This window comes from Melitaea cinxia, chromosome 13 (assembly GCF_905220565.1).
Source record: "Melitaea cinxia chromosome 13, ilMelCinx1.1, whole genome shotgun sequence".
Lineage (NCBI taxonomy): Eukaryota > Metazoa > Arthropoda > Insecta > Lepidoptera > Nymphalidae > Melitaea > Melitaea cinxia.
The window spans coordinates 7,831,946-7,859,834 of record NC_059406.1 but is presented as its reverse complement, the minus strand read 5'-3'; the positions used below and the strand labels follow the sequence as shown (position 1 = coordinate 7,859,834).

Below are 27,889 nucleotides of genomic sequence, written 5' to 3'. Positions count from 1 at the left end.
TAGGTTTAAGTATAGTGTAAATAACTATATGCACTTGAAAAAAAAATTACTATGCACGCAATCAACGTTTATATCTATATAAATTTTGATTGCGTAATACATGTAGAACTTACTGAAATGTTGTCCAGCTTACCTTGGTCACATACCCAAAGACGTTTGAATAGAACGCAAAATAGTTCTTCGTTATATACAGATGCCCTTGTAGCAACAGATCGCCGACCAGGGCGCACGAATAATCTGAAATTTATCAAAAATATATAAACAAGTTGAGATATGAATGTAATGTGTTATATAAACAAATCGACTACATTGTAATACAATATCTTTAATTTTTAGATTATGTATATATATTTATCAAATTGGAACAAAAAAACATCAAACCAATTTGCGCTTCATAAAAAAATGATAATAATACATTACTTTTATATAAGCTACTTATTTAGCATAAATATTTATATATTTACCATGCTATGTTACCGAGTGCAGCTTTTTCCTTTTGACAACATTACATATTAAAGTATAGAATTTTAATTCTACGTAAAAAAAATATAGAAGAAATGTCAGCAAGAAATCTAACATTCCATTTTCCAACAATAAATAATTAAGTAATTTTTCACATCCTTGTAAGACTTATTAAAGTAATTCTGCATTATAATTTAAAACAAAATCTACATTAATTTTTGCAATGAGAATTCAAATTTTATTTGAAAAAAATAATTCTACAATCAATGAAGGTAGGTAATGCAAGATAGGTGTTACGTCAGAAGTTGAAACAATAAAATTATAATATTGGACCAACGGCACAGTGATAATCAAATCTTCTGATCTATCGAAATATGAAAGTCAATGAACGTCCGTTTTTTGGTAGCGAATGAAGAATTTAATACGATTACATTATCATACAAAATGAATCGTTGACCTATTTATTTTTTGTTTGAATGATATGAATAATTTATTGTTACATACTCTATACATATATTTAAAAGCCACGAACTATTAAAAAAGTTTCCTCCATTATTCGCACATAATTGTCCGTGTTATAATATTGGCGGTTACATATTATATCTTACGACTATATTTTGAGATTCGTTTTTTTTTTCTGGGATTTTGTAAGCATAATGCAAAAAAAAAGTATTAGCAGGTTGCGATCAGTCTAAAATACAAAAATTAACCTGTTTTATTCACTTCATACAAGTATCTATAATTTTTCCGTTTTCACTACTGACTACTACGAATTTAATGAAAAATTTTCAACTCTATAACGGTAACTTAATAAAATATTTGTCGACGCTGTTTATACATAAAATATATTGTTAACACAAACATGATAACTTCGAGATTCAATATCATTATTTTTTAACCGGCTGCCAAAAAAAGAGGAGGTTCTGATATCGAATATTTTTTTTTTAAATATATGTTACTTCAGAACTTTTGACTGGGTGGACCGATTTCGATGATTCGTTTTTCAATCAAAAGGTGGTGCTTATCTTGCGGTCTCAATTAAATTTGATCGAGATCTGATTAGTACTCTTTGACTAATCTTAAATAACACGCATATTTACTTGACTAATTTTTCGTCTACTTGTACTGCGTTATATTGCTTGTCGTTGTAATTAGGGTCGGTTTTTTTTTTTCGTTTGACTACAAACACATTTTTTTTTGTTTTTTTAGATACTAGATCAACATTTCACACGTTACATAATTATTATATAAGTAATATGTATCATATAATGAAAGGTAAACAAAATTATATACAAAATACAAACAAGTATAGGTACAACAAGATATTACCAACAAGAAAATATGTTATTAAAATACAAAGAAACAAGAATGCAATACTATATCAATATTTGTTAGCCCAAAATGAGCTCTCATTATGACCTTTTGTATATATTGTTGTGCACAAATCATAATTATATATTATTGTTCATCAAACGACTCGAAGTTTTTTGTCATTGTAAAAATGAAAAAAGCAACTCTTCATAACCTTTTTACATAACCTTATAAATACCAAAACTGAGTGTCCGTCTTTTCTATCATAAGTTTTTTTTTTTTTATTGTGCCTAGGCTGTCAGTACGAGTTTGTAATTTAAAGCCCTTCAATGTTGATACTAAAAAATATTCTACAGCTTAAACTCACCCCATTGCTCAATGATGAGGAACTACAATGAGCTTTAAGAAAATTGTGACATCGATATCTTTTGCGACAGTCTGGGTACTATAAAAACAAAAATGTTTGCAGTTTTCAATAATCAATTAAATTAATGGTTGTCAAATTACCCTCTCTTTGAAGTTAGTATACAACAAAAAAATGTTAGTATTTATTCATATCTTACTTAAATTAAGAATTGCATTTGGGTTTCGTCAATATTTTACAATAGTTCGATCTAACATAACACTTGAAAGAGGTCCCGTTTGGTCGTGAGTCCCGTAATAATTGATACGGCAGCTACGCCCTTGATAGCAATTATAGTATTAGGTCGGTGCATAACTTTTGCAGTATTTTGCAGACCGTACTATTATGATCGTTACTTTGTTTCAAAATATTAAAATCAAGTTCAATTAGGAAGTTTGCGTTAACACGCATGAGTGCAATAATTTCTGGATCAACAGATCCGATTAAAACTGCCTTACTATAGTGCCTTAACACTAAGCGTTATTTTTTTTAACCGACTTCCAAAAAAGGAGGAGGTTCTCAATTTGACTGTTTTTTTTTATGTATGTTACATCAGAACTTTTGACCGGGTAGACCTATTTCGACAAATTTTGTTTTAATCGAAAGGTGGTGTGTGCCAATTGGTCCCATTTAAATTTATTTGAGATTTAACAACTACTTTTCGAGTTATATCTAATAATGTGTTTTTACTTGACGCTTTTTTCGTCGACCTACGTTGTATTATACCGCATAACTTTCTACTGGATGTACCAATTTTGATAATTCTTTTTTTGTTGGAAAGAGGATATCCCTAGTTTGGTACCATGATAAGGAAACCAGGATCTGATGATGGGATCCCAGAGAAATCGAGGGGAACTCTCGAAAATCCGTAATAACTTTTTACTGGGTATACCGATTTTAATAGTTTTTGATTTAATCGAAAGCTGATGTTTATCATGTGGTCACATATAAATTTTATCGAGATTTGATAACTACTTTTTGAGTAATCTTTGATAACGCGTAGTTACTTGACTATTTTTTCGTCGATATACGTTGTATTACTCGTCGATGTAATTGAAGTCGGTTTTTTTTTCGTTTGCGAGCAAACACAATTATGTGTCAATAAAGAAGTACAATAATCATTTTTTACCTAACTATTATGTATTAATACATTTATATTGTATCTTCTGTTGGTTGTCTTTAATAAATTAATAAATATCTACATCATTTAAAAACAGTTACATACAATACCTTAAGTTTTTTTTTTTTTAATTATTAATGAAGTTTGACCAGACTTACAACAACCTATAATATACATATATATATATATATATATATATATATATATATATACAAGCACAAAAAATTTACAATCCACTTACAATTGAGCACTCGTTCCTCCGGGCCGACCTGCGGGAAGTGCCTCTGGAACTTCTTCTGCCGGGACTTGCTCAGGTGCTTGCCGTGCTCGGCCTCATCTCCCGACGCCAAACCAGACACGCGGACCGACGGCGCCGAGCCCGATAGCGGCTTCACGGCATGTCTGCAAAACAGATTTAAGTTCAAAATTACATATTCTAATTAGGTCGATTTCGTAGGGCACAGTAGAAATTGTTCTGCTCAAAATCTGGAGCAACCCCACTGAGGAAATACCTCAACCCTACATAAGACCACGGTTAAATAATACTGCTCTTAAGAAGTGTTATTGTAGTGAGTAAGCTAAGGCAGTAGCTAGAACTCCGGGGAAGGTGATACAGGCGTATATATGCTACGGCGACCGCTTATTGTTTACCACCCTAGTCGTATGTAGAAAAGATATTTTATGTGTTTGTTTGTTGTATGTGTCTTAATTTTAACCTGCTGTGCTAATAATTCATCCTATTAATACTATAAAAACAAGTTTATGCGTATGGCTATCAGAATGAATGGGTGTTTGTTATCCTTTTACGGAAGAAACCTATTGCTTGTTGTACAGACTACAACTACACTACACTTGTCAAAACAAGCTGTTTTTTTATTATGTGAAGAAACTAAAAACTAAGAAGCGTATTGAGTATGAAGGCAGAAAATTTCTTCAATTTTTTTACAATAAATATTAGCACGCCTATAAAAAGACTATGCTTAATTTATATCATAGTGTTAGTATACAACGCCATCTTTTTTCTTCAATATCTACTAATTAAGCAAACCCTAATGAAATAAGTTTTGTATAAGTTCATCACTTGTTTAGGTTACTATGTACATACTTATCTTTAAGTTCCTGAACAATTTAAGAACAGGCGATGATCTTTTTCATACATTTTATAATGGAATAATAAACACATAATTATTTATCTATCTGTGTTACAAGAATCATTAATAATATTATAAAATTAAACAGTTTAGCTGTTTGTTTTGGCGCGCGCATCTTTGGTAATCCGGTTTGCGTTAGTAAGCCTATTTGTCAAAAAACAGTTATAAGTAATTAAAATCACGCTACATCAGCCGTGAACAAAGATCGGTGAACAGTAATCTCCATCCGAAATTACCAAAATATCGATGTATTTACGGTATTATTTTGATATTATCATCCAAATAATAATAACCACCTCTATTTTTAACTTTTCTACACTGGTTCGATTAAATATTCTATCGTTATTACATCCTATTGCATCATATAGAACCGTAACAAATATAATTAAAATATTTATTGAATGTTCATAACATACGATACAGTACATACAGACAGTAGGTATAATAAATAATAATAATAAATAGTCTTTATTGTACACTACAAAAAAGTAATACATACGAAGAAGTAGGTATGTATAAGAAGACAGTAGGTATGTTAAATCCTGTCCCGTTGATGACACACGCCTAGACAAATATCAATCAATTTCTTAAACATCGCGATGAAAAGACAAGTTACGTAATAAGACAATTGTTTGAGAAGATATTCTTACAAGAGTTTTTTTGAAAAAACAACTTCCATAAATTAATACGAAGCTAATATTTCGTTTGTGACACACACATGAAGAAGCGTTATATAGACGTTGAAAGGAAAAAATTACGCCACAATCAACCAATGAGTACCAATTGGGTAAATACGCATGAATTAAAGTAATTATACTATTGTATACTTATTAGTAAGTGTGGAATTGGCAACTGTGAAAATCTTCGTTTTTCTGGCCTCGTAGAAAATAGCTCTATTGGCCTGATGTATTTTATACTTCACTACATTATACAACAAAGTCCTCGCCGTGTCTGTTTGATTATTCCCGATAAACTCAAAAACTACTGAACGGATTTTTACGCTTTTTACCACAAGACAAATTGATTCATGAGAAAGATTACACAGTATAATTTTTCAAGTTATGGTATAAATTGGTTGAAGTAAGACAATTGTTTATAAAGTCGAAATAAGTTCAGCCGCATTAGACTTTTCATCGTCGACGAACAAACGATGCATGGTGGAATTATTTATCTTTATAGGTCAAGAGAAAAGTCCGCAATGCTATTAAGATATCTAATTCCTAAGGGTAGCTTTCTATATGCATTCTTATTTCCTAAAAAATACGTACAATACAGTAATTGACGTGATCTATACAAAAAAAAGTGTCATGGAGTGGAGACCGCGTCTTGGTAAACGCAGTGTGGGACATCCTCTGGCCCGTTGAACCGACGCTCTACATAAGATTGCCGGTGTACGCTGGATGAGGATTGCGGAAAACCGGGATGTTTGGCGCGAACTTGGGGAGGCCTATGTCCAGCAGTGGACTGTAATAAGCTCAACTAACTGACTGACTGATACAAAAAAAAACATTAAGACAAAATATTATCTACTACCCGTGAGAATATATGTAGAGTATTCTACTGTACAGCAGTACAATAAACATCATATATTATCTTTAAAAATTAGGTGATTAAAAAGAAGACAATGCCTTACTTTTCCATGAGGACCTGAGATCATGTGACATTTTTTTAAGTTCTTTACAACTTTTTTATATACACATACTAGCTGACTCGGCAAACGTTGTATTGCCGCTAAACGCTATTTAAAAATAGGGGTTGGTGGTAGAAGGGTGAAAATTTAGGGTTGTATGTATTTTTAACGCCAAATCATAATAAAATAAAAAATAAATAATGTATCTAAAAATTAAAAAAAAATTAGGGGTGGACTACCCTTAACATTTAGGGGGGGTGAAAAATAGATGTTGTTCGATTCTCAGACCTACCCAATATGCACACAAAATTTCATGACAATCGGTCAAGCCGTTTCGGAGGAGTTTAACTACAAACACCGCGACACGAGAATTTTATATATTAGATTAATATACATACCATCGTAGGTACTCTAGTAGACACAAACGCTAGCATACATTTTTCCAGAGTAAGTAACTAAAACATTGCAGAAACAACTTTATGAATCACTCAATCAGAATCTTATGATTAATGATTATTCCGTATTTTGTTATAAAGATAAAAATGTGACGTATTTGTAATTATAATACATATATAATATGTTACGTGACATACTATAAACTATTATATAAATTAATTTCATATGAAATTCACTAACTTTATGGATCGGTATACAAACTTTTTCTGGATGAAGACACCCATTTCCGTTATGAAGCACAAAACACTAGTCTTCGAGACCCCAATCAGATCAACTGATCAAAAACCGTGTTTACCCCTGGTTATATGCATTCGAACAGAATTGATATCCCGATTCGAAAACAGGAGGCGGCTAAGCTAATATAAGCCTTAATGTTAAGGAGAAAAGACAAGGGCACTGCCGATCTAAATAAATAAAACATCTCTGACGGCAAGACGTGAGACGCACGTAAGTTAATGCATTTTAATAAGACATAGAAGCACTGTTATGCCGCTTAACATTTGCTAGATATGGAAATTTTTACATAACCTTATTTCTATTTTACTGATTCATAAATACGTTCAACACGTCTGAATAACATATTGCCCATTTTATTATGTACAATACGTTCAGAAGAAATAATATTACACGTTACACACGGCCAGAAACTAAAAACAAATATCGATCACATTATTATTAATAAATTAAATCGGATATGAAAGCAATGTATTCTCTACAACAACTGTATTCAACATTCATACATTTTTATTTATTTGCTTTGCACTTTTAAATCGTATCTTGACAAAAAAAAAATGATCTGCAACCAACAACTGCAAGGTTGAATTAAGATTCGGTTCCTTTTGAGGAAAAACAAAAAATATTTAACTGAGCATTTAATTTATAGCGATATATGGCGTGTACACAAAACGAATATAGTAAATAATTGCAAGTCTCACCCATAATTAGACTGATTCCTACAGCTTCCCTCACCACTCGACTCATCTGAATACTCGAAAGAAGCATTATCCACCATTGTTCTGCTTCACATTATCGATCAGAGATGCAAACCACTCACTAAGCTTTCGCCAATTTAAACAAATATTTCTTCTTTAATCTCGTACGATTGAAGGTCAAAACACCTGAAGCTAAAACGCGATACACTGTCATTTCTTTACTACAAATCTTCCTTTAAAACAATACGATACTCGTTGAAGCTATCACACAATTTTAGGCAATTTAACATTTTACATATGAAAGAAGACAAACCAGCGATACCTAATCTAGTAGCAACGTACGCGAATAAAGCAGTTGACCCCCATCTATCTTCACTGATAAGATTAATAAAACAAACTTTTGAATATTCCGAAACATCACAAGTACACATTACGGCAACATCACTTGTTTAAATAGAAAATGATACGAGTAGAAGGCAAACGTATCGAAACTATAAACCATTTTACAGTTGACGTTTAACATAAAACAGAAAACACGTCCACGAGGTCGCAGATTCCAATTCACTCGTAATTATTCCGTCACATCACGATGACGAACTAACCGGTACTTCTAATTTTTTTTAATGAAACTAAACTAGGCTCGATAATATTATGTATGAAAACACTAACTTCGGAGAGAACCAGCGTTCCGGACGCGCTAGCGAGAACAACTGTTGATAGAATGCTTATATATAACACGTATTGATTGTGTATCGAATACGCTGTAATTTATCGCCGCAAACGATAAGATAGCGAAGGTCTAACCTAACCGAAGCGAAATTAAATGCTAATAATTTTATTTATTGATTGACGGAACTAAATTCTATAAAAATGTAAAACTTTAACGTGACGATGACGGTGTTTCCGGAAACGGGTTCATCGAACTTACAACGCCTCGGCGGCTTGAGGCCAGTCCACGCGATACCAGAGATGCCGCGGACTTAAAACAATATAGATAGCGAAGAAAATCTTACGATTGGTGAAAGACTTGATAGAGTTAAACCAACTATGGGATTCACCTTCGTTCTGTTTAAGCTCAACAACGCGACAACGGTACGACACGATCGTTAGGCAAATTCAGACTGCAAGATGCAATACGGTACATGCGACAGCGATGTTTGTAGCGAAATAAAGAGTTGTCGCTTATAAACAAGGTGTACTGTGAGAAAGAACAATGACGATTAAAATCGAGACACGGTTTAATGAATACCACATGGATACCGGCTATTAAATATCTAATTGTAAAACATTGATTGTATATTATAAAGCGTGTCTAAGGTTTTTTCTTTGTATGTTTGTATTGTAATGTAAAAATGTCGTTTTGCCAACAGACTTTTATTAAATGCGGATTCAAATATCATTACAGAGTTTAAAGTATTTAAGATACTAAGTAATGACTTAACAGAAAAAACAGAAATTGTTCAACACTATTCTCATTGAAATATCATAAAAAACCTATAATATCTATTATTATATATGACTTAATAGTGTGTAATGTTATTTTAAAAATAACCATTACAAACAGGTTTTAATAAAACGGGTGTTTGAGGTACTAAGTATTAAAATACTTTATATCAGTGAAATCATTTAGGTTTCTACAATAGAAATTTATTTAAAAAAATCCTTTAACTTTTGGCATCCTCAGACGCCTCGAATAGCTCCTGAATCGAAATGTGATTACTAAAAAAATAATTTTCAAATAGTTTTGCTGTCGTTACCTAATCGTATGAATCGAGGGCGAGCCGGGAACATCAACATTATCTGTGTTGATTGAACAAATGGGTACGGCTGAGGACAAGATACAGCAGAAATGCTTTTGCTACTACAAACATTATTATCTATCAACCATAATAATTGACATAATATTTCAAAAATTAGCAAGAATTCATAATATTCCATTTTTTTATACGACTAGGTTAGCAAACAAGCTTAAGGCACTTTCCTCCCGGGATGTCTCCTACCTCAATATTTTCCGATTCCATTTTCCGTCCTACTATTTGAGAAAGATTGAATATGTTCGTTTGTAGTGCCTTAATGCTGAATTTTAGTGTCAAAATATTTAACTAAATCTAATTGTTGTAACGTTTTGCTTTGCATTTGCTAACAGACGTCTGATGCCATATTTATAAAATGGTGCTCCGAGGATACGATCCCCGTCCATGCTACAACGTGACGAGCTACCTATTTTGTTACACACTAATTAAGATTAATTAAACTAAAGTATAGGAACAGCCGTATTGAGTTACAAAATTTCCATGACAAATATAAAAGTTATGTTTTTTATGAATCATTTTCAAACTGATATCTCATTACAAAACAAACACATCACCTTTATTGTGACCTGTTTATAAATCTTGAACAGGTAAATCGATAGTAACAACCTAACTATTTGACAACTGACTATCTTTTATATTCTGTCCTTTTGTTGGAACGTCAAGTGTAACAAATCAAAACAAACGTAAATCATTTTACATTAATTCAAATGTATTCATAATACCTGACAGACTAAATCTCACTTGGCCTATATTCAAGTGAAATCTTCTGTCTATTGCCATCTGTTATCGAGTAGTTTTATGAAATACCCGGGTATAGTAACCGTTCCAACGTAACCAACCTACTTGGCAAAAGATGGCGCCATAAGTTAAAGACTTCTTTAGTGTATATTAGAATAAATACTAAAATAATTATTTCACTATCTCCTCGATTTATCGAGTTCAAGACGTAAGAATATTAAGTTTTCGTCTATATTTTGAGACTTCATTTTCGCTAAATTCGTTAGTTAATCGGTCTTTCTGCAAGATTTTAGATTGGTACTTAGATGCATATATGAAGACTTCCTCTTTTAACAGTAAAGAAAAAAAAAATAAGTAATTTAGAATGTTTGACGTGAAAAACTCATAAATTTAATTTATTAAATACCAAAATAAAAATATCGGCTGTCATCGGTTTTGTACACGAAATAAGAAATTTCTATTTCGTGGTTTTGTAAAGCGTCGTTACTATAACTTATCTTTACTATCGTCATTGTCTGTGTCATTGCGCAAAGTAATTTTATCTAAAATTTATCACAAATGAAACATTGCGATAAAATGATTTACGATATCTGAAGAATATGTTGGACCCCACTTAAATTAAAATGTAATGTAATTCTTTTCCCGTATGCAATTCTAAAGCCAAACTCAGTTTTTTCTTATGCTGCATGCATTATTGGCTAATTGTTTCATTAAATTAAACATACATTCAATATCTTGTCAACTTTGAAACTTTTATAATAAAACTAGCTGACCTGGCGAACTTCGTATCACCTTATTTTTTTCTGAAATATAATAATAACATAATATATCAAAATAAAATATAGCCTATCTTTTAAGTTGGATCAAACTGCACACGGTGTGCAAATTTGACTAAAATCGGTTAAGTAGTTTAGGAGTCCATTGAGGACAAACATTGTGACACGAGATTTATATATATTAAGATAAATTTCCCTTACAAACAACAGGAAGCAACAAATTAATATAATTATGTGTTTAAAAACAACATAAGATGAGAATGAGATTCAGTATAATAACAATAATCTAAGGCTTCACAATAAAAAGCCCGCAAAAACCAGTTTGAAGATGTCATTTAAAAATACCGTGTACATACAGCTCTGTATTACGGTTGTTTTTAAAGTAAGTAAAAGTAATATTTAAATTCAAGTATGGTGTTTACTAGAGACTAGACTAGAGAGTTGTTACTAGAGATTATTCAAATCTATATATCCTGTTTTTGTTTTTATAGGTAAGTAAGTAGACGTAAGTAATTAGTAACTACGTTTATCTATAATTTACAATACAGGTAAAAACTTTAACTTATACCGAAATTGCCTAACAATTATTTAATATTAATAAGAATTATAGTAGTAAAAATAATGGTACATTTTAAACATAATTTTTACGCATACTGTTATAAAAAAAAAAAACAAGAAAAAAATTTTTGAAAAAAAAATTAAAAAAAATTGTTTGAAGACCTTGTATTTTCCTTTATCTTTTTAAGATTTCTCGAATAGTCTGAGTTGTGATAAATAATTAATTTTAATAATTAACGCAACTTTAACTCATCATATGTCAGATTCCATTTTTCTTACTCAAGAATTTAGTGTTCTTTAACCGACTTCAAAAAAAGGGGAGGTTACTCAATTCGACCGTGTATGTATATATATATATATATATATATATATATATATATATATATATATATATATATATATATCGATGCCTAACAGCCAAAAAGGGTTAAGCGACATTTTTTGAGAAACTGAGTTATATATATATAGTTAGAATCGAATACAACTATATATATAAACTATATATATAACTCAGTTTCTCAAAAAATGTCGCTTAACCCTTTTTGGCTGTTAGGCATCGAATTATATATATATTATGTATGTTCGGAGATAACTTCGTCGTTTATGAACCGGTTTTGATAATTCTTTTTTTGTTGGAAAGGAGATATCCCAAGTGTGGTACCATGATAAGGAAACCAGGATCTGATGATGGAATCCCAGAGAAAACCCTTAAAAATCGTGGTGATGACTAGTGCGTTTGTTAATTTTTTTCGTCTACTTACGTCGTATTGTCGACGTTATTGAAATCGTTTTTTTTTCATTTGCGAACAAACATAATTATTTACAAGTTAGTTTTTAACCGACTTCAAAAAGGAGGAGGTTACTCAACTAAAAAAAAATTGCTAAGAACTCGAATTTCAAATTATTTTTATTTTAAAAGTATAGAATTCTTTTTTTATAATTAGTCATTTGTTTAATTGTTAGCGTTCTGTTTACATCGCGTTTGTACGTTTTTCGTCATCATGGATATGTTAAAAATTCGAGTGATTATGGAGTATGAGTTCCGTCCTGGTAGCCAAGTGGCAGAAGCGGCACGCAACATCAACGACGTTTACGCTGCGAACACTACTAACGATCGTACCACCCGTTATTTGTTTGCTCGTTTTCGTGAAATAAACCAAGTGGTCGGCCGAAAATGTTGGTCGACAATGACGAATTAAAGACGATTGTGGGGGTGATGATTCTCAAACTACAGCTGAATTAACAGCAGCTTTCGAAGTTAGCACAAAAACAATATTGGTCCATTTGCGTCAAACTGACAAGGTAAAGAAAGTCGACAAATGGGTGCCTAACGAATTGAATGAACGCCAGCGCGAAGTACTAACCTGCTTTGGTCAATCCCTCGGCTCCGCTGCTAGTGCACGACAACACGCGACCTGATACTGCACAGCAGACGGTTTCCAAGTTACAAGAGCTGGGTTTGGAAGTTCTCTGTCATCCGCCGTACTCACAAGATCTTGCGCCTACAGACTTCCACTTTTTCCACAATTTAGATAACTTTTTGGCGGGAAAAAATTCAATACTCGAGGGGCAGTACAAAATGCCTTTGAAGAGTATTTTGCCTCCTATCCAGCGGAGTTTTTCAAGAAAGGCATCAATAAGTTACCACTACGTTGGCAAAAATGCATTGATTCCATATAATAAAAATAAAAAATATAGAAAAAAACTGCGTTAACTTATTACATCAAAAACAGCAATATCACCATCATATTATTATAATTAGAATTTCCCAGAACTGGACGAAAGAATTAAATGTGAAACGTTTTTTATATTATTTTATTTTAATCAAATATGTGTATCTGTGTCATTTAAATGGTCTAAAAGTTTCCTACAATCTGAATGTCAAATCTGCATCCAATCTTTTTATTTTTCTACTTTAGTCTGACTTTAGACCAGTATTTATTCGACTAATGTCTGTATTTCACTTCAAACAACCAGACCTTACGGAGACAGCTCTGTATTTAAGAAATACGAGAAAAAAATCAAAGTAGATGTAGAATTTTGTCAGTAAATCCGGTCTTTGTAATTATAACTACAGTTTCTATCACAGAAAATCTCTATAAAGTTGCAAATAACTTGGATTTGCGTGGATTTCGTGCTACAAATGCAAGAACGAAAGGTCAAAACATGCAATCCTCCTCCGTTTTCTTACCTGCCTACCGTACATAATTTATAGAGAACATATTTTTCTCGTGATACAAATAACAAATTACCATAGCTTCTTTTTATTTGAGTTCTACATATGAAATATAATCATCTACATTATAATAAATCTATACTAAAACTATAAAGCTAATGTCAGGAACTACTGTTCGTCTTGAACAATTATTTTTGTTTTGAATAGTCCATTTACCGAGGAAGTCAGTCAATCAGTTCGGCCTATCGACTATCGATCGAATGGACTGCCATTGTTGGACATAGACCTCAACAAGTTCGCGCCAAAAATGGCGTGATCTCATGAGTTCCGCCCGTAGTCACCACGCTGGGCAGGCGGGTTGGTGACCAAGGAAGGCTATAAAATATTTTAGAACATTTTTTCAAATTAAATTATTTTTGTGTTGAATAGTCCATTTATCGAGGAAGGCTACAATATTTTAGTAAGTACGTTTTTTCCTCAAAATAGCAGGAGTACCGCGGTGCGCAGCTAGTGAACGATAGATATTAGTTGAACTTACTTATCATGTTTCGATCTTGAGTGAGGTTCGAGCTGCAGCGGGGTGGCGGGCGCGGAGCGGGGCGCCCCGCACCCGCCACCCGCCGCGCCCGACGAGAAGTTCCCGGTTGACCTGGAACAAATCACCGACATTGTTAACAGTTCAATTTATTAAGGATCGCTCTATACCTTACTGTCATGGACGTCTTAAATTGGTAAGAAAACTCGTAAGTATCACTATGTGTGTAGTTTTTATTAATATTGTTCTCATGGGCTTGATTCAGACTACACGACCGTCAACAGCGGTTTGTTATTAGTCGTTAGTTTACTGATTTCTAATTGTTTTCTACAGACAGCGTGACAGGATTCGAGAGTGGATTGTGACGAATGCAGGTAGGTTATTTCATGGTAAGTATATTTTAATTAAACTTGTTGAAAACGGTAAAGCTTATCATAATTATGATTTTAACATGTGTAAAAAAATTGCAATAAAATGAAAAGAATGTTTTTGTTAAACGCCTCATTACAAAATAAAACATTACCCGGTTAAGTCTTATGGGACCTATAAATAAATAGTAACTTATTTATTGAGCTTTTCAGCTATGACAATTATAGATGTCCCGCTACGACCACTACGATACATAAACTCATTTATTTCCAATTGCTTATAGAAAATGGTCATTTTCAACAAACTCAAAAAATTAAGTGGCTTCAATGTTGGACTCGATATATGTATTTTAATGTAAGTTTCCCATCCACTTCGTCAAAATTGTAGTGATTTTGATTTATTGGGATAGTATAGAACATAGATTTGTTTTTAAAAACTACTTTTGATATAGTGTTAAGCTAACCAACAATTAAAACATTTAAATTTGTTATTAAAAATTAAATTATTTTCCGTATTTTTTTTTTAATTTTAATGTTCATTTAAAAAAAAAATCTTTTAATTATATACCTACTAGCTGCGCTCGCAATTTAGTCCGCGTGGAATAGTGACTTTACATGTTCAACGTGATTCTGTAAATTGGCATAACTTTTTTATTTATGAACTAATTAACATGAAACAAAAACTAATGCTAAGCTAAGCTTGCCATAAAAAAAAAATATTATAAAAATATTGGTACTAATTGTGTTTACTGGCAAAGGAAAACCGACTTAAATTATATCGACAAGTAATACAACGTAGGTAGACGAAAAAATGGTCAAGTAAATACGCATTATCAAGCATTACTCCAAAAGTTGTAATCAGATCTCGATGAAATTTAAATGTGACAACACGATAAACATTGGCTTTGGATTAAATTAAAAATCATCAAAATCGGTACACCCAGTAACAAATTATGCGGATTCTCGAGGGTTTCCCTCGATTTCTCTAGGATCCCATCATCAGATCCTGGTTTCCTTATCATGGTACCACACTTAAATCTTAAGATATCTCCTTTCCACCAAAAAAAGAATTAACTGATTTTGATAATTCTTTTTTTGTTGGTCGGTTGACCGTATATATATGTATATATATTTATTTTTGGTTATGCATATAAATCGATTAAAATCGTAAATTTTTCCATTGATGTATCACAAAATATATTATCACGACACCTGTGTGATAACTTGACAATTTGTCATATCTTTAAGTGTCTTAAAGTACCTTTTTTTATTATTATTCTAATTATATTAGTAAATTCTTAGTAAAAATAAAAAAGAAGCAAACAACGGCTTGATATAAATAATATTACAACTATATTTGACTCTTAATTAAAGGTTATTAAATAATACACTGTCTGAGCAGCAGGAAATATCCTACTACAGCAGGAAATATACTACTTTACAGAAGATCACAGCTAAAAAACGCTGTAGTGAGTAAGATGACAACAGCTGCGGAGGGATTGGGGGTAGGGTCATTACGCGCTTGGGACGCTTCTAGTGTTGCAGGCGTCTATAAGCTACGGTAATCGCTTACCATCATCAGGTGAGCCGTACGCTTGTTTACCGACCTAGTTATGTGAAAAAAGTAGCATTTATATACTTATTTATTTAGAGAAAAATTGAATGTGTGAACGTGTCATTTACAAGGCCAATGGAATAACGTATTAATGTGTTGTTTATTTAAATCGTAGTAAAGAATTAAATAGTATCTACGTAAAAGTAATTCATGAATACGTGTTACACAAGACTTTTATTACTACTACGTAATACGCTAAAAAAACGCAGTAACTTCCCGTCAAATAGGATTTAGTATGCATGAGACAAAGATAACTCGTCCGCCCGTCCGTACTTGTTGAATTTTTAATAAATTATTCAGTTCAATTTTACGAAAGTAAGATTTAGCGGTATGAAAATCGTAATCTTAACAAAATCTTTATTGAGTTCAACTAAGCAAAGCAATTGAAACTTCCTTTCTCTAGTTCTACGTGTGTTTTTTTTTTCACGGTATTTAATTATTACGACAACATGTGTAACTGAATAAAAAGAGAAAGAGATTAACTTCCTTTGTGAAATACAAGTTTGAGGTTTTTTTTAACACTGATATATGCAGCGATTATTTATGTCTGCCTGTTTTTAAATAACTTTTAAACTATAATTTTTTGTAAATAAAAATAAATAAAACGTGCAATAAGTACACTAAAATAAAATCATTAAAATACGATTACCGTCATTAAATTGATTATGATTGCAGCAATTTGTACACAAATACAACATGTAAAAGGTAAATGACATGATTAAAAAAGTGTAATCATCACAGTAGGGCTGTACAAAATATATACAATATTTAATTTTATTAGACCATCGCAAATTCTTTATATTTTAAAACTCTACCTATACCTATCTTAAATATATAAAAATGAATTACTTAATTTTAGCTTAGCAAAAGCGCAAGACTTGACACACGGGTAACACGGGATGACAAACGGGTAAAAATATTCAAGCCGAACTTTATTTCTTAAGTTTTCTAATACTTTGTAAAAGTTTTATACGAATTAAAAAATCAAAAAAAAAAATGCACAAAAGATTGGAAATTTACAAATATTGAAATGATTACTTCGACTGCACGCGTTTGACTGTTCGTAAGACAGGTCACCGTGCGTCGGTAAGCTACTTAGTGGTCAATAAATGCGTTCCCCGACTTTCCTGATTACTTAATTTTAAGCGTAATTTGTGTTTCTTGAATTAGCTTTAAATATATCCCTTTAGTTGATATTTTTATTATATTAAAATAATAATAAAAAATAAATGTAAAAAAAATTATAGTGTTAATTCCTAAAATTTTATATCGTATTTTTACGTATAAAAAATTATATAAGCTAACCATGTCGTAAATATCCACTGTAAATTGTAAAATAAACCAAGTGCTCGCCAGCAAGCATTTAAAAAAAACAAATCGTATCCGTAATATAAACATTACACAAACATAACAAAAACCAACTCAGGGTCGAATATTAAATATTTACTATTTTAAACATTATATAAACGTATTATATTATTAATATGTATTAACGTAAATTTATTACAATAACAGTTACTGTCGCGACATATAGTATTAAATAACACGATGAATATACCTATGTGTTCTTTAATATATAATTAGTAATAATTTATATATCATTAATAATTATTAAATAATAATTACAATTTCGTATATAGATTTTATTTTTATTATTTGATTACCTACCCATACTTATGGAAAAAACAAAAAGTAAAGTATAAGCACGAAAACTTGTTTTTTGACTCCGAGGACATACTTTAACACTATTATTTATTTTATACGGATTCTTGACATTTCACAATTTTACTATGATTTTATAACAAACTAGCTTACTGCTCGCGGCTTCGCTCGCACGGAAACACGATTTACGTGATTACGTTTTCTCCCGTTAAAATATAGCCTGTTACGTAGTGATAACGTAGAGTTCTCCTCGTAAAAGAACTTTTAGATTCGTTTCACTCGTTTGAGTTTTTCCATAACAAACAAACAAATTATCAAATCGTTCGTCTTTATATTATTAGTATAAATAAATTGTGCGAAGTATCGTTTCTTTTTTTTTGTATCTGCTCACAAGTACATATGAAATAATATTTTCAAGAGATACTATTTAAAAAGAGCTTTACGTACCTACATTTCTTCAGTGTCGAATACACTAGCTATATTGTTCAAAGCGTAGTATTTAATTGACTAAATTACGACTACGATTATGCCAAGTTTTATCAAAATCTTTCGTATAAATAAGCCAACAGGCATAAAATACTGAGAATTATTATTTTTACTACTGTAACTCATGTACAAAATTATTGTTTGGATAAAAATATATGAGGCACAGAATTGGCCCTGCTAAGATTTTGTTCTGTAGACATGTATATAAACAAGCATGTTTAACTGTGTCTAAAAAACTACTTCTAATTTTCATTACTGGTGATCATACTTTGACATAAACATACAATATCCGTATGTACAATTTCATCAGAAATCTATTGCAAGAGAGTAAAACCAGAGATAGTCGTAAATTGGTTATCGAAATCGGCTTTACATCAAGTACCAGCTAATGTGTTAATGTATTTGCTTTTTTAATAAAAGTAATAATTTCCTATTCACGTAATCACTAGATAATATAATATTATGTACTTTTTAGAGAAAATTTTTGTTATTTAAAAATAAATAATCAAGTTAGTTTTGTGATACTTTTAAAATATACATATAAGATATTAAGAAAAGCATCTTGAAATAAAAAATAGGTCTTAAAAATGTATCGGTTAATCTTTTTTCATGATTTAATATATTTTAGTAGTCTAATAAATTTTAATACGATAGTAATACAAGAAAAAAAGTTGTACTTGATAAAATATTATCTATACACAATGTATTATATTTTTAAACTTAAATTCTATGACCTAAAAATATTATCCAATTCGTTCCATCCGAGTAGATACATACATATATATAAACTAGCGACCCGCCCCGGCTTCGCACGGGTGCAATGCTGATACTAAATATACTACAGAATGTCTTTATTTATAGTGTGAAGCTAGCTTATGACATGGTTATTATTAAGTTAGTAAGTTATTATTAACATAATAACAACAACATTCAAATATGCGTCGTTAGATTACGCGTCGCTACAGAATGCGTTGAAATAAAGGTTCACTGCTCGTTCCCCGTAGGTGATAGCGTGATAATATGTAGCCTATATGTTGACCCGACTTCTTAATAATATTCGTGCCAAATTTGAAGTAAATCCATGCAGTACATTTTGAGTTTATCCTGGACATACACACAGACATACAGACAAACAGACAAACAGACAAAAATTCTAAAAACCATATTTTTGGCTTCGGTATCGATTGTAGATCACACCCGAAGTATTCTTTTTAAAAAATATTAAATGTACAGTTTTGACTTTCCTACCATTTTATTATATGTATATAGTAAAGACAAAAGACAAGTTCTAAAAACAATTATTATTTTGAACACATTGCTCTTTTAAAGACAACCTAATATTTAACAACCTTAAATTTATAAATAGATCGCTCAGCGACGATCATAATTATACAATTTCATGATATATTTACTTTGAATAAAAATATAAAATAATATAATATATTCAGTACGACTCCATTCATGGAGCGGTATTCAAAAAAAATTCCAGCGCTGCATCCTCTTTACGATTCGCAGGTATTCGGCTCAGACGAGGACACAAATTGAAGTCGACTATCATTTAATCTAATTAAACTTCATTTCAGGTCAATTTAAAATGTTAACTGACACTCACGACAAAGGTCGAGTAATAATGTCGATAACTGATTTAGGACAATTCTAAATTGAATTATCAGTAAGAAAAATTATTAAAGTTTGAATGAGAACAAAATATAATAATACTGACCCGTTTATCGACTAGTTTAACTATCTAGTATTAAAAGTATCGGATATGAAATTTAATGCAAAATATTTACATTAAAAATATTTTAGCACATACAATTCAACCTTGACGAAGTACAGACGAGCATAATATACAATGGTAATTTAAAACCAGCTATTTTATCTTAAATTAACCATGTCTGTAGAAATTACGTAACTAGAAATAATCATTGTCCTGCTTACGTAAAATCCAATATCACTCTGAATGTTGAACGCCAATGATAAGAATATATCTACAAAATATTTAGTCAGTGTAATTTTGTAATACGTTACTGAATAAAGGAAGAGCATGTGTATAAGAGGTGCAAGTAATAAACGCTTGAATTTTCTGTTAAATCTATAGGCGACGTTAAATGCTTTCTAAAACCTATTGAATATGTCAATAGTAACTTGACTTTAGCCTGTCCCACTTATTTGATTGTTTGTTTGTTAGTACCCCTTCCACTAATAATAGAACTTTAAATTAAATACTACTTTTAGACATAAATTAAAATTAAAGTTTGTTGTGAAAACGTGACTCGACTTATCCTAAAAGCTAATAAAGATTTATTGAAGTCGAACCAAAGTTTAAATGAAATAGAATTTACGAGTAATCTAAGAAACAGATTTATGAAGCATACGAGTAGATTTATGTCAAAGCAAGAATAGTCCTTGAGAACTTTCGAAACACACAAAAGTAATCAAGGAGAACGAATGAAACCTGTTCGAAAGTTCTCGATTACTTAATATTTTCTACCTCATCTATCACAATATAAACGATGAGTTTCCTCAAAAAAAAAATTTTTTTCCTCGTTGAAACCTTAAACAATACCTAACTAACAGAAAACAGTTTGCATTTTCTTGTAAAAAAAATTAAAATACTTGTTCTCTATAATGGTGAGGCATATTTTTCAGTATTCCAGTTCATTGGATCCGTATTTAGGTTACCAGTTAAATAATAGGTGTTTGAATTTTTCTACGCGCTATAAATTAAAAAAGCTATTGTTAATTGACATTTAAGGCCTGGATAGACGAATTAACTTCGTAAACAAAAAGCAGGCACCCTCGATCTGGTGTTATTTTTCATTAAATTGTTTACTCGTGGCAAACATAACAATTTTATGGAACCGTTACCCTACTTCCTATAATAATATCGAGATTATTCTGGTATAAAATATTTACATGTAGGTATTGAGGTTGAACTTTTTCATTAGTATTTAATAGTAATAAAATGATATTGCTTATCGATGGTACGTTTATAGTATGCATTCGACTTTAAAGAAAACTAAAAGCTTATACCGATTAACTATAAATACATATATTCGTATGCTTTTTAAATTAAACACAACAGATACCTAAACAGAAAAAATCACATTGTATATATAGGTACCTACTTCGTTACCGGTAAAAAAAATTAATAATTGTAAATGTGTCTCTATGAACTGTAGAGAACATGCAGTTCATGTTACAGTGGAATCGGCCATATGATCCGCCTCATTCCGACAAACACCTAATAAGAAACGTCGGCCGTCTAAAAACATAATAAGCCGCGATAAAATCCGAAAAAGTTGTTTAACTATAACCTAATATGAAAAAATATATACCACATAAAATACTTTTTTTTTTTTGGGGGTCCGTTGTTGGTAAACGATTACGTCTTTTTCTCATAAATTATTAATACTTTCAATGAATAAAAAATACTTGCGCCTTTGTTGGAAAATAGAATAGATAAATAAGCTCAATGACATTCAAAGTTTTGCCTAGGAACGTGATCGAATATTATTTTGGTAAGTATTCGATATTCGGCAAAATCACTATTAGTGGCAGTGCTTAAGTGACCTAAGAATGGCCATTAAACATTAACCAAACATATTAACCAAATATTAAAAATTGAAAATGGCAGGCCTATTGGAATTAAAAAAAAAAAAAAAACAAATGAGTTGATATAAATTTGACCCAGTGCTTTTCTGAAAAACAGTAGCACTAAATCACTGAAAATACAGTGGAAGAATGAACTACTCAAAGAATGTTTTTGTCAATAGGTTCTACGTTTGTCAAACAAATTATAACAAAGATAGAAATAGTAAAATAACAAATATTGACAATAGTGCGTTTCAGAAATATACAACACGTTTATTATTATTAAATAATACTATTATTTTCATACAAAGCATAACATAAAGTGAACAATATTACAATTGTATATAAACTGAGAACACAAAGAAAATGTGCCTAAGTATAATCTAATAATAATATATCAATGCATTTAAGAAAATAAGGGCAGAATAGTAATTTAATTAGAAACTAATAATAACTCTATAATTAAAAATAGTTTAAGAGACAGTGAGAATAAAAAACCTAATTCGAACTATTGTTTTGTAACAATGGCAGGTCTGTTTAGCAAAATTCTCAAATTAACGATATACGAGCGTGTTTAAAGAAGTGAAACTTTTTCGATGTTATGTTAGTCATTTCAGTCAAAGAACTTATTCGGAGCGCTCAACAATGTGGTTTATATGTATTTTAATAGCTCTATTCATCAATACTACAGTTGTCGAAAATGTGGGTATTTAGATTAGACTCGATTATGAAACTGAATTTATATTATAATAATACGTATTTTTGTGGTAGAGCTGTATTGGTATTATAATGATATGTATTTTCAGAGAATTTTACCAATATATTATGAAACAGAAGCGCCGATAACAGATGACATTATGACAGTCGCAGATATCAGTGATGAAGAAAATTCGAATGAAAAAGTTATCCTAAAAACTATAAAATCTGGAAACCAAGACGATAACAACGGATTTAAAGCGAATGAAGAAGTCAACGAGATAACTAAGAAGGTAATAACAGCACTAGTAGTATATCCTATCAAAATATTTAATTTGCACTGATATGTATTTGTACCTGTTGCGCTGGCGGTTGCGGGTTCGATCCCCGTACATGACAAACATTTGTATTGGCCATACAGGTGTTTGCAGTGGTCTGGGTGTTTGTGCAGTCCTTGTGGGTCTCCCCACCGTGCCTCGGAGGGTACGTTAAGCCGTCGGTCTCGGTTGTTATCATATACACCTGATAGCGATCGTTCCTCGTAGTAGGGAATATATCCGCCAACCCGCATTCGATCAGCGTGGTGGATTAAGCTCTGATCCTTCTCCTACTTGGGGAAAGAGGCCTATGCCTAGTAATGGGATATTACAGGCTGAAGCGTTGTATTGTTATTGTGCGTAGAGAAAATAGCTACCCGAAACAGTACTTACTCTACTACCCATTCTGCTTTAGACAGTACTTACTCTACTACCCATTCTGCTTTAGAGTACATTGTAAGATGCATAATGGTAATTGATGTGAAGAAAGTCTGTATATTTTTGCCTTTTTAACCGACTTCCAAAAAAAGGAGAAGGTTCTCAATTCGACTGTATTTTTTCAATTTTTATGTATGTTACTTCAGAACTGTTGACTGGGTGGACCGATTTCGACAAAAATTTTTTTAATCGAAAGGTAGTGTGTGTCGATTGGTCCCATTTAAATTTATTTGAGATCAAACAACTACTTTTCGAGCTATATCTAATAATGCGTTTTTACTTGACGCTTTTTTCGTCGACCTACGTTGTATTATACCGCATAACTTTCTACTGAATGTACCGATTTTGATAATTCTTTTTTTGTTGGAAAGAAGATATTTCTAGTTTAGTACCATGATAAGAAAACTAGGATCTGATGATAGAATCCTAGAGAAATTGAGGGAAACTCTCGAAAATCCGCAATAACTTTTAACTGGGTGTACCGATTTTGATAATTTTTAATTTAATCGAAAGCTGATGTTTATCATGTGGTCACATATAAATTTTCATCGAGATCTGATAACAACTTTTTGAGTAATCTTTGATAACGCGTATTAACTTGACTATATTTTTGTCTTCCTACGTTGTATTACTTGTCGATGTAATTGAAGTCGGTTTTTTCGTTTGCGAGCAAATACAATTATTTGTACATTACTCTTTAAGAATCGATTTCCATATAAGGTATGATAAAAATATGAGGAGTAAAATCTACTGAACGAATGGCCTCGTTACGTTTCTCGTAACGCCATCTATCGGAACCCAATAGGGTAGGCGACGACGTTGTTCTAATAACGCTATCTAGATGCTTATCATAGATGGCGTTATTGGATTCGTTTATTTACCATTTGATATGGTATTAATCTCTTTCCTAGACTAGTAGTCCTTTTTTGGCTTATTTAGACAGTCGATCTAAAGGAGTAAACTCCGTAAGTATATTTTAAATAGATATTAACATTATTTGATACATATGAAGAAAGTAAAACACACACCTAAATACATTAATTATTTTAAAACCTGTTTTTTTATCATTTGTTTTGTTGATCACCCGAGTACCTGATAAGCTACCGACATTTTTCGGTTATTAATAATATCTAGAATGGAACACAAAACATACATTTTTGCTGAACTCGAATCAAACGGCTTGATTTTGTACTTACTTTACTTATTTTGATCAAATCCTTTGTTCTTAATATTGTGTTTACGTTTCAGCCATGTGCAATCGTAGTGCTATCGAACATTCAAAATCCATCCATGCAATCGTTGCTTCGAAAATATCGATACGACGCAAATGGTAAGAATTTTAAAGTGGCAAGGTTCCCATTTTGACCACAGACGTTAAGCGTCATACTGTCTTGTAAACTGTGAAACGCGTATAGATTAAAAAATTGTACATTTCCAGATTTCAGTACTGTGTGGCTACGGTACTAAAGTATATAGCCACCCCCTCTCTTCCCGTGGGTGTCGTAAGAGGCGACTAAGGGATAGCACAGTTCCGTTACCACCTTGGAACTTGAAAAGCCGACCGGTGGCGGGATAAGTGATAACCATCCAACTGCTGGCTTTGAAATACACAGGCCGAAGACGGGCAGCAGCGTCTTCGGTGCGACAAAGCCAGCCCTGCGGTCACCAACCCGCCTGCCCAGCGTGGTGACTATGGGCAAAACACATGAGTTCGCGCTATTTTTGGCGTGGACTTGTGGAGGCCTATGTCCAACAGTGGCCTGTATAGGTTATAATGATGATGATGACATTTCCAGAAAATTTTTAATTTTCTATACAATTTTCCTACAACTATTCCGTAAAAACTTTGTTCAAATAAGCAAAAAATTACCAAATCGGTCCAGATTACAGTCAAGTTATGCGCTTAACGACACATTCAGCAATTAATTTTTATTTATAGATAAATAAAAGATTAAGCGTCCTGCTTGCCGAGGTAATTCGATAAAATAATATTTTTTGGGTAAAATGTTATTTATAGTTGTGTAATAAAGTTTAAGCAAATAAATATTTTTAATGCGAGATAAAATGGGTCGTAATTTACTACTAGCGTCACATACCAAGTATGAATGTAGAAGATATGTTTTGCTCAGTGTGATTGCGGCATTCAAATAATAATTATTTTTCAGGTATTCTTATCCCGAACAGCGTTAAATATTTTATCAAAATGCCACAAGGGTTGAAGTCGTCGTCCCTTTTGGTACCATTAAACGACAAAGCTTTTTCACCTTTAGGAGGTTTTGTGAGGTAAATTAATTTTATAACCATACCTCCTACGCCTTTTAAATACCATTTTCGAGATTTCACGTATCTTTAATGGGTATTCATTGTGTATTTTTATGATAAGAAACATATACACAACAACAATCTTACATTTCAAATACCTAAAAATCACTTTTGTCCACAGGTATTACAAAGAAGTACCACCAATCCCACATGCATGGTGATACAAACCATATATTAAATCATTTTTTTAACACATAAAATTATTTTATAAACATATATACACATTTATAATCTTGTATTGACTAATACTTTTAAAATATTACAATTAATTAGTCTGGATTCCAGTTTAAAATATACTCTGAAGGGAAATCTATATTTGTGTAATATGATAACACGCCAAAGCAATTGCCAGATGTTTATGCCAAGAATCCTGATGCGTAAGGGAGGAAGCCAAACAATCACTGCACCTGATTAATAATAATGTTTTCAAACAACATATGACGGGTCATACGTCAACAAAGTATAGATGGTTTTTCCAATTTATTACAGATACAAACGAATTTAAAAATAAATACCTAAAAAAACACGATAAATACGATTATTTTTTACAATTCTTTACTACATAATATTTTTTATAATTAAATGTACCTCTAATTATAGTAGAATCTTTACATACACATAAGGCTCAATTTCAATATTCATATTTATGTTGCAACTAAATAAATAAAAAATATAATAAAATAATGTGTAATAAAAAAAAATTAAATTAATAAATTATTTTATTTTATCAACGACTTCCATTTCGTTAATTAGCATATGAAAAACGGCTCGTGTATTTTCTTCACCACGTTAACTAATATGACTATTTATTTCTTTCGCTACTTTAGTTCGTAATAATTCTGTTGTTTATTAGCCTAATGTCATTTGTGTGCATTGTCAATACTGTTTCTGTTTTAAATATTCATAACCGAGTGTAAGTATCGCAGCTGTTTAGTTCTTGAACTTATTAAACATTAGTGCACACATGGCGGTTCTCGCCGTTTGAACGCAAATATCAGACCATTATGTTATTATTTCTTGATAACTTCTAGAGAGTTCTATGACGTATAAAAGGTATGTCGTGATTATATGTTATTATATATGTCAGCATTTTGCAATAGAGCATATGCATTGAAATGATAGTTAATCAAATTTTTATACAATATTCTGCGCTTTAATATTATTTAGGACGTAAACATTTTAGAGTTTCTTCAAAATGAACAAGACATATCATTTAGAAATTCCTAATTTAAACAAATAATTAGGTTACAGCAGTATAAATGCAAACATGTGCTAAGTTGATACACATTATATTTTAATAAGTAAATAAAATGCCCCTCCGTGCCTCAGGGAATACGTATAGCCGTCAATCCTGATTGACGTCAAAAAAACACCTGATAGCGATCACTACTACACGTTATTTTCTACTATCATCCGCCAATCGACCATGGAGCGGCGTGATAGATAATGCTTGAACCGTTATCCCGAATGGAAAAGGTTTTTTTATCGGAAGTGAGGTCTTTACGGATTGATGCAGTTTTTTGATAGATCGTAACACACAACGCTATACTCTGTACCAAAATAGCTATAGTAACCAATAACCAGTCACTCGTTCAAAATATTTTAAAGGATTCCTCAGTCACATCTTACTATATTCACTACCTCGTTGGACGATGAGTTAGGATCGATAGAATGAAATAAAGCTAATCGAAATAGTTGTTCCCTGCCTACCATATGTATCGGATACATCGGCGGTAATCACCAAAACTTGGCACAACTCCAACTTCCATACTCGCCCCGGATCCTCTATAACGGGAAGCAACATACAAACGAACCAATTTAAGAAAGACACTCATATAAAAAAGCCGCTTGGGAATGAGTTTATGTTTAATTCAATAGAGTTATAACTCGCACCATATAAGCAAACAAATTCGTGGGTGGTGTAAGTACGAATACGTACCAAATTAATAGTCAAATAGTTACGGACTAAATATCTGGTGAGAGAGATTTTTCAGTGAAATAATAAAGTTAATGAAACTTTCTACCGTTTTTCATAAAATCACTATTGTGCAATATCTACCGTAAGCAACAATAAATCGTTAACTTTTAATGAGAAGATAGATACATAGTGTTTGTTATGTACATAAGTAAAAAAGTCGATTTAAAGAAATATATTTTGTTTATATATATTTAAGTGTTACGAAAAATTATTAATAGCGTTATAAATGTCAAGATCAAACGACTAATCTACTTCAAATTAAATGTTTTCATTATAATGATGCAACTAAGAGCTGCCTATTAATTTAGCATCAGATAATTTTTTTCAATGACGAACGTTATCAAACGA

The 27,889-nt window shown here is 31.5% G+C and overlaps 1 protein-coding gene across 1 annotated transcript in view; it reads right to left on the bottom strand.

The window, feature by feature from the left end:
• The window catches only part of LOC123659071, a 76,234-nt gene that overhangs the window by 9,877 nt on the left and 38,468 nt on the right, over positions 1-27,889 (bottom strand). The window contains exons 5-7 of the mRNA XM_045594339.1: positions 14,066-14,176; positions 3,538-3,698; positions 134-237 (exon numbers count right to left, since the gene is read on the bottom strand). Of these exons, the coding sequence (XP_045450295.1) occupies positions 134-237; positions 3,538-3,698; positions 14,066-14,176 (376 nt within the window). The remainder of the gene's footprint in view (positions 1-133; positions 238-3,537; positions 3,699-14,065; positions 14,177-27,889) is intronic.